The following is a 13,940-nucleotide window of genomic DNA, read 5'->3' on the forward strand; positions in this document are numbered from 1 at the left end:
TCCCCAAGTAACTTAATTGAAGGTTTCCTTTCCTCCATCAATTTTTTGAGAAATCTGTTACTCACACAGATTTAGATGAGGAAATTACTTAATTAAAGCAGAATCATTTTTAGATCTATTCTCATCCCCTGACACCCACCGTTAAGTAGAGCTTATTTCAGTAAGATCCTTTTAATGACAAAACAGATTTTTGCAAGAGATACTCCTGTTACTAAGAAACACAGAACGCATGCAGAAATTCAGTCAAAACATAATCAGTTAACAGTTGGCTTTGAAAAATTACTCTGAAAGACATTATTAATGTTGCAGTAAAATAAACACATTTTAGCTTTACTAAGCATTAGCATAACATGCTGGAAGATTATTGTTTTCTGTGGGAATTGTATCACCATTTCATTTTCTTCATCATTACTGCCTTGATAAATAAGCCAGGTACTTTTAAACAGTTACTTTTTTTTTTTTTCTTCCTCGCTTCTGATCACTCTAGATGTTAAGAAATAGAGTCTTAATGGTTTTAAGCTTCTATTTCAGCTATCCGGGTACACAGGTTATCTTCATATCAGCTCTCCCTTCGGCTTTTTTGGTAAATTTCAATTAAGAACACGATTACTTCCAGACTGAAATACTTCCTTTTTTAGAAATGCCTGAGATTTTACGAGAATTTACGTAGTCCATGAGAAATCTGATCAAATTTGAAGCGTACATGACAAATGAAGAAAATGAAGCAAATAATGATAACTCTTCTCAAATTGAAAACAGTGTTCATCTTCCTAGTAGTACAAACCAAAATTCTACAAACAAGTATTTCAAGACATCACTCAAAACACTGATCTGGGTTTTAGATCATTTTACAATGTAATTTAGGCCCCACCAAAATTGAAAGCTGCAGTAACTTTAAGCCACAGCCATACCCGTGTGCATGCACTCATGTGAAAGTATCGCACACACTAAATTGCACTGAGGCCGTGACAACATGCAACTTAGTAATGTGCAATATCTCCACCAGAGCAAGCAGAATGGGAGCTTCAGGGAAGAAGGGTATGGTGCATTCAGGAAGAGAACGACATGCTGCTCAGGGAAAGGAAAATGGTTCAGGCAAATGTGTGCATGCTACTACTTAGGAGACCTGTGAATTGGAGAGTTACTACTTCATCCATTCAGAAAAAAAAAAGTCCAGACAGAAGCACCACCTCCTTTCAGGGTTAAAGTCTGAAGGACATAATTTTCCTGCTTACTTGGGGAGGTGGGTGACTTACAAACTAAATTTTACAGAAGCTTTTTGAGGAAAGTAAATCTCACAATCTGTTATGTGCAGGTTATTTCCTCTAAGCCTCAACACAATTCACTGTCAAACATTGCAAACAAAAATATCTAAATCCAATAAACCGGTCTTATTGGGTCTCACATTTCTAAAGTAAATCATTTTCCTAACTCTGACTGGAAGTGCTGCCAACAGAAACAGTGCACAGCAGCCCAGAGAAGGTCCAGCCCTCCCCTCTCCCTCAGGGCTCAGGACACAAGACATGGCACTTTCATGCTTCAAGGAGATAGGTAGGAGAAGGGGACAGCAAAAAAGGGCTCAGCAGCACCTTTACAGACTGCTGGAAGACCTTGCACAGACCAGCTGTGCCCCTCTTTCCTGCCTGTGGATCATCTGGGTGCTTCATCCCCCTTTAGCTTCTGTCAAAGAGCTGCAACACTTGCAGGGAGCTGGGTCAGTGGCAGCAGGGTAATGGCAGACACTCCAGAAACACTGTTGCTACCATCTTGTGGTACATGCATCCCAAACATGGGCTGAGAAGGGGGATCAGGATAGAGCACAGGAGCAGAGGTGGAAGGCTGTCCCTGTGCCTGATGGGCAGCCTTCTTCTGTGGCAAGCCAAATAGCACTAAGGAGCCATCCTGGGAAAAGGGCCCTCAGCCTCTCCAACCATCTTTCTCCTCACACAAAGGGCATCCTTCAGGCCACCATCACCACTCCCTCCATCACAGTGGACATCACAGAGTCTTCCTAATGTCACAGTAGTCACCACCATCCCACCCTTTGTTCTTGATCCTATAAAAACCCTGTGTCTGTCCCACCACTCGCTGAGCTTCCAGGCCACTGACAACTGCCAGTGATGAAAGGAACGAAAAGGACTTGGAGCAGCAACTCCCCACTTTTATATGGGAACGAAGAGAAGTGGTTGCTGGAACGAAAGAGATGGAGGAGGCCCACAGTGGAGGAAGAGGACGAAGAGCACATATGGCCTTCAATAAATGACCAGTGTTGTGACCACTGCTATGGAGTCCATGGAGATGTATCCACCTCCAGATGAAGAACCAATGGAGGTAGATTGAGCTCCAGACAAAAAAAGCCATAGAGGTGAATCCACCTCCAAAACAGCTGACATGACACAATACCAGCATGCCAAGGCTCCCCTTGGTGTGCTCACAGCAGCATCATTAAAAGGTTCAGGTGCCCACCACTATATCATCTGTGTGCAGTCTCCAGACAAATTAGCTAGGCCATCCATTAACATCTGCAGGCCTGCCTGCACGATAGCTTCTTTCCCCATCCCTGTCTCTCGTGAAGAGGCAGCATCTCTTCTGCATGGATTCCCAAGAAGGCAGACAGATGTGAATCTGGCTTCCTTTTGGCAGCTCTAACAGTGACAGGAGGCCTCCCTCACACGCCACTACGGGCCTTGGGTCCTGGAGACAGGGGTGTCTCAGCCTGAAGATAAGAAGGCTACCCAGTGGATGCCTGAAGTTGAAGACAGGACATAAAGGCAGTCCTTGCACCCAAGGAGAAGCCTTTGTCCCTGGCAAGCAAAATGGGATAGAGAAACCATCCCCAGGAAAGGGGATAATAAACCTCTATGGAGGTTTATTAATCTCCAGATGAAGAACCAATGGAAGCGGATTGAGCTCCAGACAAAAAAGCAATAGAGGTGAATCCATGTCCAAAACAGCTGACATGACACAATACCAGCATGCCAGGGTTCCCTTTGGTGTACTCACAGCAACATCACTGAAAGATTTAGGTGTCCACCACTATATCATCTGTGTGTAGCCTCCAGACAAACTAGCTGGGCTATCCATTAACAACTTGCAGGCCTGCCTGCAGGATAGCTTCTTTCCCCATCCCTGTCTCTCGTGAAGAGGCAGCAGCTCTTCTGCATGGATTCCCAAGAAGGCAGACAAATACGAACTTGGGCACTCAGACTTTCTAACCCTCTTCCTCCTTCCACACAAAGGGCATCTTTCAATCCGCAAAACACCTCTCCCAACAGTTATGTCTTGCCATGCAGAGGGGTCTGTGGGAACGTACCAAAAAAACTGTTCAGGGCAGCGGCTGTGGAGCAGGGGGAGCTGCTTGGAGCAGCTGCTGCAGAGCAAGATAAGCAGTATCAAGGACACCTTTTGAAGAACAAAGAACATCTCCTGGCTCTGACTGGATAAGTTTCTTTGTGAACAACTGAAGAGTGTTTTTTCAGAATGCTCTGCTAAGACATATAAATGGAGTAGTGCTTAACAATAAAGTAGACTAATGGCCTTTAACCACAATGGTGTGCTGTTATGTCTCTAGCGCGTCCTGAGAGTCCAGAGACTTCCCCACAGGGGTCACTGTCACTATGACCTCCACCAAACAACTTCTGTTTTGGGCTCTTATCACCTTCATCCCTACAGCTGGTCCAACACTCATGAGCTTCCAGGCCCCTGGCAATAGCTAATGATGGTTGAAACCAAGAGGACTTGGAGTAGTGGCTGCCTACTTTTATGTGGGAACAAGGAACCAAAGAGTTTGAAGAGGACTGTGTGGAGGAAGAAGATGAAGAAGAGAGTCACAGAATCTCAGAATCACCAAGGTTAGAAAAGACCTTCAAGATCATACAGTCCAACCATTCACCTATCACCAACAGTACCCACTAAACCATGTCCCTCAACACAAATTCTAAACATTCTTTGAACACCTCCAGGGTCGATGACTCCACCACCTCCCTGGGCAGCCCATTCCAGTGCTTGACCACTTTTTCCAGAAAAGTAGTATTTCCTAACATCTAGCCTAAATCTCCCCTGGCGCAAATCTGAGGCCTTCAAACAACAGCCAGCTCTATGACCACTGCTGCAAAGTCTACGGAGGTTTATTAATCTCCAGATGAAGAACCAATGGAAGCGGATTGAGCTCCAGACAAAAAAGCAACAGAGGTGAATCCATGTCCAAAACAGCTGACATGACACAATACCAGCATGCCAGGGTTCCCTTTGATGTACTCACAGCAACATCACTGAAAGATTTAGATGTCCACCACTATATCATCTGTGTGTAGCCTCCAGACAAACTAGCTGGGCTATCCATTAACAACTTGCAGGCTTGCCTGCAGGATAGCCTCTTTTCCCATCCCTATCCCTCATGAAGAGGTAGCATCTCTTCTGCATGGATTCCCAAGAAAGCAGACAAATATGAACTTGGCCTCCTTTCAGCAGCTGAGTTTGAGAGATAGAAGGGCCCCACACAAGGTCACTATAGGCCTTGGGTCCTGGAGACAGGGGTGTCTCAGCCTGAGGATTACAAGGCTACTCAGTGGGTGCTTGAAGACAAGGTCACACTCTCTGCGCAGGCACAGAAAGAACAGCAGCAGATCAATGAAAAAAGAGAGAACTGTTCCTCCGGAGAAGCAGCATTCCTCTGGACTTCAAGTCAGGTAGGAAGGAGTGCTAGAGTGCAGCATTAAGGCCTGTTCAAGACGATTCATTAGGAGTTCTTTCCAAAACCAGCTAATAGCGAACAGAACAGAAAATACACTCTCCTCTCTTACTTGATACTTTCATAACTGCACCTGGACTCCTGCATCTCCTTTTGGTCTCCTCAGTACACGAAACATATTGATGCATGTGATGTGAGGACCTTCCAGATGGTGAAAGGCTGGGGTACGTGGCATACAGGGCATGCTGAAGGAATGCTTTCGGTCAGTGTGAAGATGATGAGGCTTAGGAGAGGACCTGATTGCTGACTAAAGCTGACTACTGGAAGCATGCAGAGAAGATGAAACTCGAGTCTTCTCAGAGGTGGCGTAAGGACGAGCGGCACCAGGCCCATGCTGGTATGGCAGATGAAGATTCCCAGCTAAATAAAAGGAAAAAAATGTAACCATGAGGTTGCTCAAACACACAACTGGTGTCCAGAGAGGATGTAGAGAATCTGTCCTTGAAGGTGTTCCAACCGGACTGAACAAGTCCTCAAGCAATCTGATTTGACTGAGGTTGCTTTGAGCAGGAGCCTGGACTGGAGACTTCTAAGAGTCTCTGCAACAATGTTCTGCATTTTATCTCACAGACTTTCTCTATCTTCACAACTTTTGCAAAAGTCTTAGAGATGCATCTTTTTGTCCTTCTATCACTTCCACTATTCAAACAGGAATTTAGTGCTTGAGGAATTGTGACAGAAACAGTCAGATTCATCATCTGGCTCAAAATAGGCAGGAAAGCTGTTCTTATCACACAGTCACAGTCTGTGTGAACAGACAATTATTACTGTTTTTGCAAATTCATCACCAAAGGAATTAGAAAAGTAGTTCTAAAATCTACAAGTTCTTAATTAAGATGAAATTGCAACGCAACTCTGAAGAGACAAATTGCCATGGAAAAGATCTTGGTTTGATCAGGTGCTTGTTGTTAGGTAACAACTCAAAGCTCAGTGATACCTCAAGCTACAGAAATTATTTCCTGATCGCCCAGCTATTCCCTAACCTTAGATTGGAGACAGATAGGAAAGGACACAAAAGCAACAGAATTTCTAGGAGTATCCCAGCTCCCCCACAGTGGTCTAGTTACATGCACTTCTAGCTCTGTGCGTGCTATGTCCTGTTGGATAGCGTTGGAGCTGAAGAGTTGATGACTTTTGACTAAAAATACAGGAAGATCAGATCAAACACACAAGTATTTTGAGACTGTATTCACATTTGTGTAATGTTATCAGAGCCTAATGAAGAAAGCAACTACAAAGGTTTCAAGTTTAGTAATTCATAATACAAATGCAGCCTCTTGTTCCCAACCTACCACCAAGCATTACATACACATTTGTATGCCTTTTCTACATGAGTTGAATAAGCCATTAAGATCCCACACCTCTACCAACAACTAATCTTAAACACTAAGAAAGGATAGCTGCTACATTCTAACAAAAGAAAAGACCTCCAGTGGCAACTGTTTTTCACGTGGCAAATAAATCAGTCCTGCAAAAAGAACTGGAGAGTTTTGGAGAACGAATCTGGCTCTGTAATTTTAAATTCTGCATGCAATCAACACAGAAAATCGCTGGGTACAACCTTCATCCACATAATGAAAATAACATTAAGTATTGAGTATAATACTAGCTAATCCAGAAGAATTATGAAAAATAATTTGGTAAAACTAAGCAAAAAAGATGAAAAACAAAAATTCTCAGAAGCTCTTTAAATAATTCATATATGGTATCAAGCACAGCCCACTCCAAATGAAAAAATATGAGAGACTGATTCAAGCTATGTTAATGAATGCACAGACTTAGCACTCTCTCAGTTTTTAAAAATAAAAATATACAAAAAGTAGTTTCATAACCCTCATTCTGCAGACCTTACCTCCCATCACATCATCAATTACTGATGTACACTCTTCCCTGCTCTTTTTCTTTCTGCTTCTCTAACATCTTTTTTTTCTTTCCACCAATTCTTAGCACTGACAAATATCTTTGGTCATCTGTGTAACAGACCCATAACCTTAAATCCCCTTTAATACAATCTTTTTTGCAGAATACCCTTGCCTAGGGAAGTTACAATCTATTTTTTGACACTGTTCCTATCCACCCAGGGACGCAGTAAAAAGAACAATTTGTGAGACAAGGAAGTTTCAGCTTATAAATCTGCCAACACCTTTCAGAAAAACAGAGATGTTAACCACATGATCAATGAAAACTCAACAGCAGTTTCTCAAGAGAATGGCTAATAATTTTTTGGCAGAATTGTTATTTGTTTTTTTCCATGGAGGTCTCTCCAAAAGTAATGCCTCCTATTTATTTCCATGGAAACTATGATAAAGTGCACAGCAACAATATTTGCTAGAGCAAATTCTCAGCTACAAAACACTATTTTTCAACACAGTCACCAGTGCATTTTTGCGAGTGACGAACAAAAGCCTGCATACCATGCTCATAAAAATCTGCACGGCCATCTGGAATACAGCTTGTCTTTCCTGTCACTGTCACCACTGCTGAAACACTCCACTCACCATCTCACTATGCTCATGTTCACTTTATGGTTTTCATCAACGTCCAGCAAGCGTTGATGAATGTCAATGGGCACAATTTTTTCTACATGGAGGAATTCAGTGACACACCTTTGCTTCATATACACTTCCATGTCAGATGCTATTCTGTCAGACTGCCCCTCTGCTGCCATCTGTCACACAGCAACAAAATATAATGGAATATTGGTGGGAATGTTCAACCTCTACTGGCATATCACCAACATCTGCCTCTGACATCGTGGGCCAACATCATAAAATAGGAGGCATTGCTTTCGGAGCAGTCCTCATACCTACGCTGCTCCTTCATTTCAAACTGCCACAGCACTATCACTGTTCAGCATTTTACATGATCTAACCTTCTAATTGCACAGCATACCTGGAAATAGCTTAATTTCAGTAACAAAAAACAACATTCATTTGTGTGGTACATAAAATCATAGTATTGCTCAGATTGGAAAAGGCCTTAAAGATCATCTAGTCCAACCACAACCTAACCATACTACACTAACTCTAACAACCCTCCACTAAATCATATCCCTGAGCACCACCTCCAAACGGTTTTTAAACACATCTAGGGATGGTGACTCCATCACCTCCCTGGGAGCCTATTCCAGTGCTTAACAACCCTTTCTGTAAAGAAGTTTTCCCTCATATCCAATCTAAACTTACTCTGGCACAACATGAGGCAGTGAGTTTAATACATCAATGGTTTAAAGTCTATTCATGTTTTGTATATATAACACTGTAAGAGATAGCTGTATAGAACTTAAGACAGAGACTGTTGGCTTTGTCCAGTCTATCAATGTTTTGAAAAATGGAGCTATGATATAATAAATGGATTTACATAAAGTATTTATGCTACTAATGTTAGAATTTCACACTGTTATCAGGTGAAGACTACTGTACCAACTCAAAAATTGCTTTCTTGTAAAACCTCCCTGCAAAATACTAAACACAAAAAATATTTCTTCAGTACTTTGTAGTAATTTAGAATGGTAGTAATGTAAGAAGGATAACTAAGCATGAAACAATGTGGGTGCACTCCACAGGTACAGCAAAATAGTGTTTCCAGTGAGATAAGGATAATGCTCCCCACTTTTCCACTTTATTGTACTTCAGTAGGCACAGTAGAGAAGTCTTGAGGAAATTATGAACTAGGCTCCTATCAGACAAAACTGAACTGGAAAATGCACACCAGGAGCCAATCTAACACAGTCCAGCTGCAAGTGGGTACTTAGTTCTCAAGATTAGACTAAAAATAGTTGCAAGCAAACTAACACCAAAATGAGCGCTGATGCCAAGTCCTCTATTTCAACTGTTTTACGGCATGAGTCTGCTCACAGAGAGCTACACGAGCTGTTAACACCATCATAGCTGCTGCCACCATGCTCACGGATGAGTCTGGACTGTGATGAGTGGATTAGTTTGCTTTATAAAATACTAGCATTCACTACAGCATCAACCTCTACATTTTTGTTTCTGGTAAATCCAATCAAACTGCTCTTAACAATCAAAGTGGGAAAAATGATCAATGCTAGATTCTTGAAAAGAGGAGATCTGTAACTTGTGTCTTTGAAAAATGAGCTGCTGTAAGTACTAAGTATTTGCAGTTGAACACTTTTTTTTTCCTTAAAGAATTATCGAGAAAGGGCAACAGATCAGTAGCATACCTTATTGCTTCCTCCACAGATTGGCCAACTATATTTGAGGAAGGACCTGGTTGAGACAGAGGCGTCAGGCTTATCACCCACTTCACTGGCTTGTAGTACTCATCACTAGAACTCAATAGGTAGAACAGCGTGGTCAGGAAAATCACCTGAAAAACAAACAGGAGTTATAAATTGAAAGACAATAAATACTTTAAGAACTACAATATGTAGGTATTTTTCAGATCACTGAACTTGATTGAGAAGGTACAAACTACTATTCCACAAGCTTGGAACACTAAGAGTTAGAAGAGTAATTCCACCTCTGCTCCACAAAGGACTTGACTAAACAGCAAACGTCTTTTAGCCCTTTTCATCCTCTTCACAAAGTCTAGATCAAACAACCAGATGTTGATCTATGTTGATCAACAATATATATTGTTTTTGTTTTTCCAGCAGAGACCTATTTAACAGATCAGAATATTACTAAATAGTAACACCCATTCTTAAAAACAAACAAAGCCAAATAAACTGAGTTGTTTGGGGAGTTACTGTGTGGCTGGTTATGGGATATAAATTAACCAAAAAACCATAAATAGAACATTTACAGTTTTTATTAGGCTGAGAATCCCCTCCAATGAGTTTGAAGATTAATTTCATCAGAAGCCATGGCAGTTGTACCATTTCAGTTGAAAGACCAAACTATACCATGAAATCATATTAGTTCCTGGTATCTTGCAGTTCACTATGTTTTACTTATTTTCCAGTCAGTGGGCTCAGCAACTTCTTCAGCTAAAGAACACAAAAATATAACCAGCTTGAAATAGAAAACCTCAAACAAAGAAAATTCATTTTACTGTATGCCACCGGTAAAGTACGGCTTATATTTGCTTTATCCACATGCCTTACTTCTTTTGTCTGTCTTCCCAAAATTAAAAAAAAAACCTCTCACTTTTCTTATTTTCAGCCTGCCAGTACGGTGGAATAAATAACATCCTAATCTTCTCATAAACCAAATTGTCTGACCTACAGAATTCTCTTAACTTTCAACATTTTGTTCTGTTTGCAAACATTTCATGCACTTTTTTCTGCATTCTCTTTGAACACGTTCAATAAAAAAGAAATGCAAACATGCAGTATAACATGCAGTGTTAAGTTACTAGCCTCAACAAATCCATCCATTTATCATCTCTGTTCCTAATTCATTTCTACTCAGTAGAATGTTACTGTTTTTCCCCTCACCACAACTTTTAACTTGGAAGTCGCATTCAACTGTTCACCCAATATGACCCCTTTCCAGAACATCATATACAGACAGGGACCGTACTCCATCTTCCCAAGTGTTTAACTTTGGTCTTGATGATAAATCAATCTATCAACTAAAACAAGTCATTATTTCAGCCCATTTCATCAGCATACTGTTAATATTCATTTTGAGATCATAAAAAACAAACTAATCAGGCCCTGATTTAGTGGGAAATAACCGATCACCAGTAACAACATCAGCTACATTTTCTTACAACTTCAAGTAAAACCTAAAACCTGAAACACGTTTTAGCGTTCTCAGTAAAGCTGTAAACATGGTTGTTTTCTCTTTGGTAAGACCTGCCATTTCTCCTGAGCTACTACAATGTTTTCTTATATAGCTACAAAACTCCCTATCCTGAAACAGGCACTCAGATATTGTTTAGTCTTCCTTCAGGTGAGACCTGGCTGCAGATCCTCATTGCAGTGAAACCTGCAACAGAAAAAGCCGTGTATTTCTTTATGAACAATATCCTCTCATCTTGACACTCACAAAAAGTACGCTGAAAAATGGCTCCATTAAATCTTGTTTTATTAGTACAGCTACAGTTAAATTCTTAGAATGCTATCCCTTGAGTGGCTTAGTGCATTCAGGGAATGAGGAAACTAACAGCAGCAATCAGACAAAGCTTGATTATCTATGATGTGAGAAGAAAACCTAATTTAAGGCAGGCAATGAACAAGAGCTAGAGATCAGTTAAAGTGTCAACAAGCACAGCACCAATTCTGACAGGAAAAGTAAGTTATTCTTTCCTAGTGTCCACAAAAGAAACCTGCTTCCTTAAGGAGCAATGGATCGCCAATATAGACACACCCACTTCAACTGCACAACCCAAAGAAGGCATCTGGGATGAACAGCAGTAGAATAAAATAGTGTTAAAGCAAAGTAAAAGCTATGAAAAGATAGGAAACCTAACTCAAATCTTTTTAAGACAAGACGCATGTAAAAGAACCATACAAAATAAAATTAATTTTAAATCAGTTAGTTTATGGTAAATAAATGTATTTGCTTTAGCACAGAAGTACAGAAATGACAAAAAGGAGCAGCCACAGAATATAATTTAACATAAGCAGCTTGCTGACTTTTCTTAAACAGCTTCAATAGAACATTCAGCAGTAAAATTGTATGTACCTCCTCTATCTCTACAGGCATTTGAAAATTTTCAGATCTGTTTGACAGGGTATCTAATATTTTAGACATTGCCTAAATTTTCTAACCAGAAATTCGAGATCTTGCTGATGACTCCAAGAAAGAAGTCACAGAAGATAAAATAATAAGCTCTTTCCATTGATAATTGACACATCGCACTGTTGCTTTTTATCCTATAGCCCCCAAATACTGGAACTTCAAATACTATGATCTGAGGGTGAATAAATTGAATTCAATGAGACTACATCGGCAAACAGTGTACGGTGAAAATGGTAATTCATCATTTCCACATGTATCAAGAAACACACGATGTAATTGCTTCTGCACTGCCTCCAGAGACTTGGGAAGTATTTCTTTCATTGTCTTTCACACTCAGTTTTCTGTCCAAAGACTTCTTTTTTTGTTGTTGAGAAGAAGCATCAGAAATTTGTGTATTCCCTGCAGGAATGCAAACAGCTGTCTGCCAAAAGGAGTTATTCCTCTTCCAATCTTTAACAGTTTTCATACACCCAGCCACATGCGTACGTACACACACACACACACACACACACACACACACACACACACACACACACACACACACACCAGGGCTTTGGCTAATTATGCCATGGAGCTAGCTTTTAGAAATATACAGTCTTCTGGGGATGGATGAGGTTAATCTTTCAGGGGATGGCCATCCTCTACAACAAGCTTTTCAGTTTATTCAGGAAGGCTTTAAACCAGAGTTGCCAGGGAAGGGGATCCTCACCCATTCTACTTCAAGGTTGGTGACGGTAACAGATGCCCTAGGCCTGAAGTTGGATTACAAGCCTAGAAGATAGCACCTAAAGCGCAGAATAAGGAAACTCCAATCGGTAAATCAGCCTCAACAGGAATTCAACTCAAATGCCTGTACAATAATGCGTAAGTATGGGGTACAAGCAAGAAGATTTACAGGCGTGGGTATGCCTACAGGGCTATGATGTCACTGGCATCACTGAGACATGGTGGGATGGCTCTCATAACTGGAATGAGTACAAACTCTTAAGGAAAGACAAGCGGGAGGGAAAGGGAGGAGGGTGCTGTCCTGTACATCAATGACCAGCTGGAGTCCACAGAGCTCCACCCAAAGATGGATGAGGAGCTGACAGAGAGTCTGTGGGTTACGGTTAAAGGGAAGGAGACATCATAGTCGGGGTCTGCTGGAGGTTCCCCAGTCAGGAAGACTGAGTGGATAAGGCTCTCTATAAACAGATAGGAGCAGCTTCATGTTCCCAAAGCATGGTCTTCATGCGAGACTTCGTCCTTCCAACAGATACTGAGGTGGTTAACCAGCAATCAAAGAGGTTCATGGAATGTGCTGACAGTAACTTCCTCTTCCAAGCACTACAGGAACCCACAGGAAAAGGTGCCATGCTGGACCTTGCCCTCACCGACGAGGAGTAGCTGGTAAGCAGCGTGAAGCTCGAGGGCAGCCTTGGCTGCAGTGACCACAAAATGGTGGAGTTCAAAATCCTTAAGATGTCAAAGAGAGTACATAGCAAGCTTGCTACTGTGGAGTTCAGGAGACCAGACTTAGAACTCTTCAGGGACCTGCTTGGCAGGGTGACATGAAATAAAGCCCTGGAGGGAAGAAAGGTCCAAGAAAGACGAAATCCATCTACAAGGTTCTGGGGGAACTGGTGGATGAAGTTGCTAATCTGCTATCCAACAAATGTGAAAGGTCATGACAGGCTGGTAAAGTTCCCATGGACTGGAAAAGTAAAAACACAAACCCTTTTTCAAATGGGAAAAAAAAAGATCCAGGGAACTACAGGCCAGTCAGTCTCACCTCTTTCCATGCCTGTCACATGGAAAATAAAGATGAGGTTTTTTGGCTGCATTAAAAGGAGCATGACTAGCTAGTTGAGGGAGGTGACCCTCATCCTCTACTCTGCCCTGGTGAGGCCACATTCACACTACTGTGTCCAGTTCTGGGCTCCCCAGATCAAAAAAGACATACCTCCTAGGAGTCCAGTGGAGGGCCACAAAGATGATTAAAGACCTGGAGCATCTCCCATATGAGGAAAGGCTGAGTAACCTAGGCCTGTTCATCCTGGGGAAAAGATGACTGAGAGGGAATCTGATAAATGTTTATAAATATCTAAAGGGGAGTGGGAGGCAAATGGCTCTTTTCAGTGGTGTGCAGCAATAGGACAAGGAGTAATAGCATAAAACTTGACACAGGAAGTTCCATACTAACATGCAGAAGAACTTCTTTACAGTAAGGGTGACAATACTGGAACAGGTTTCCCAGAGAAGTTGTTGAGCCTCCTTCTATGGAGACATTCAAGACGAGTCTGGACATCCACCTGCACAACCTATTGTAGGGTATCTGCTTTAGCAGGATGGTTGGACTTGATGATCTCTTAAGATCCCTTGCAGTTCCTGATTGGGGGAGAGGGGCAGTTACTACCATCTGCAATTGGTAGTAACCAACATGGTTTCACCCATAACAAATACTGCCTGACAAACTTTGTGGCCTTTTACGGTGGAGTTACAGTGTCAGCAGATAGAAGTAATCTACATGGACTTGTACAAAGTGTCTGACGCTG

The 13,940-nt window shown here is 41.6% G+C and overlaps 1 protein-coding gene across 1 annotated transcript in view; it reads right to left on the reverse strand.

Annotated features, from left to right (window-relative positions):
* TMEM245 (transmembrane protein 245) overlaps nt 1-13,940 on the reverse strand; it is a gene marked incomplete at its 5' end in the record, with an annotated part of 80,686 nt that overhangs the window by 20,464 nt on the left and 46,282 nt on the right. Inside the window, one exon of the mRNA XM_031552702.1 lies at nt 8,937-9,082. Coding sequence (XP_031408562.1) covers nt 8,937-9,082 — 146 coding nt within the window. The remainder of the gene's footprint in view (nt 1-8,936; nt 9,083-13,940) is intronic.

This window comes from Meleagris gallopavo, chromosome 3, assembly GCF_000146605.3.
Source record: "Meleagris gallopavo isolate NT-WF06-2002-E0010 breed Aviagen turkey brand Nicholas breeding stock chromosome 3, Turkey_5.1, whole genome shotgun sequence".
Taxonomy (NCBI): domain Eukaryota; kingdom Metazoa; phylum Chordata; class Aves; order Galliformes; family Phasianidae; genus Meleagris; species Meleagris gallopavo.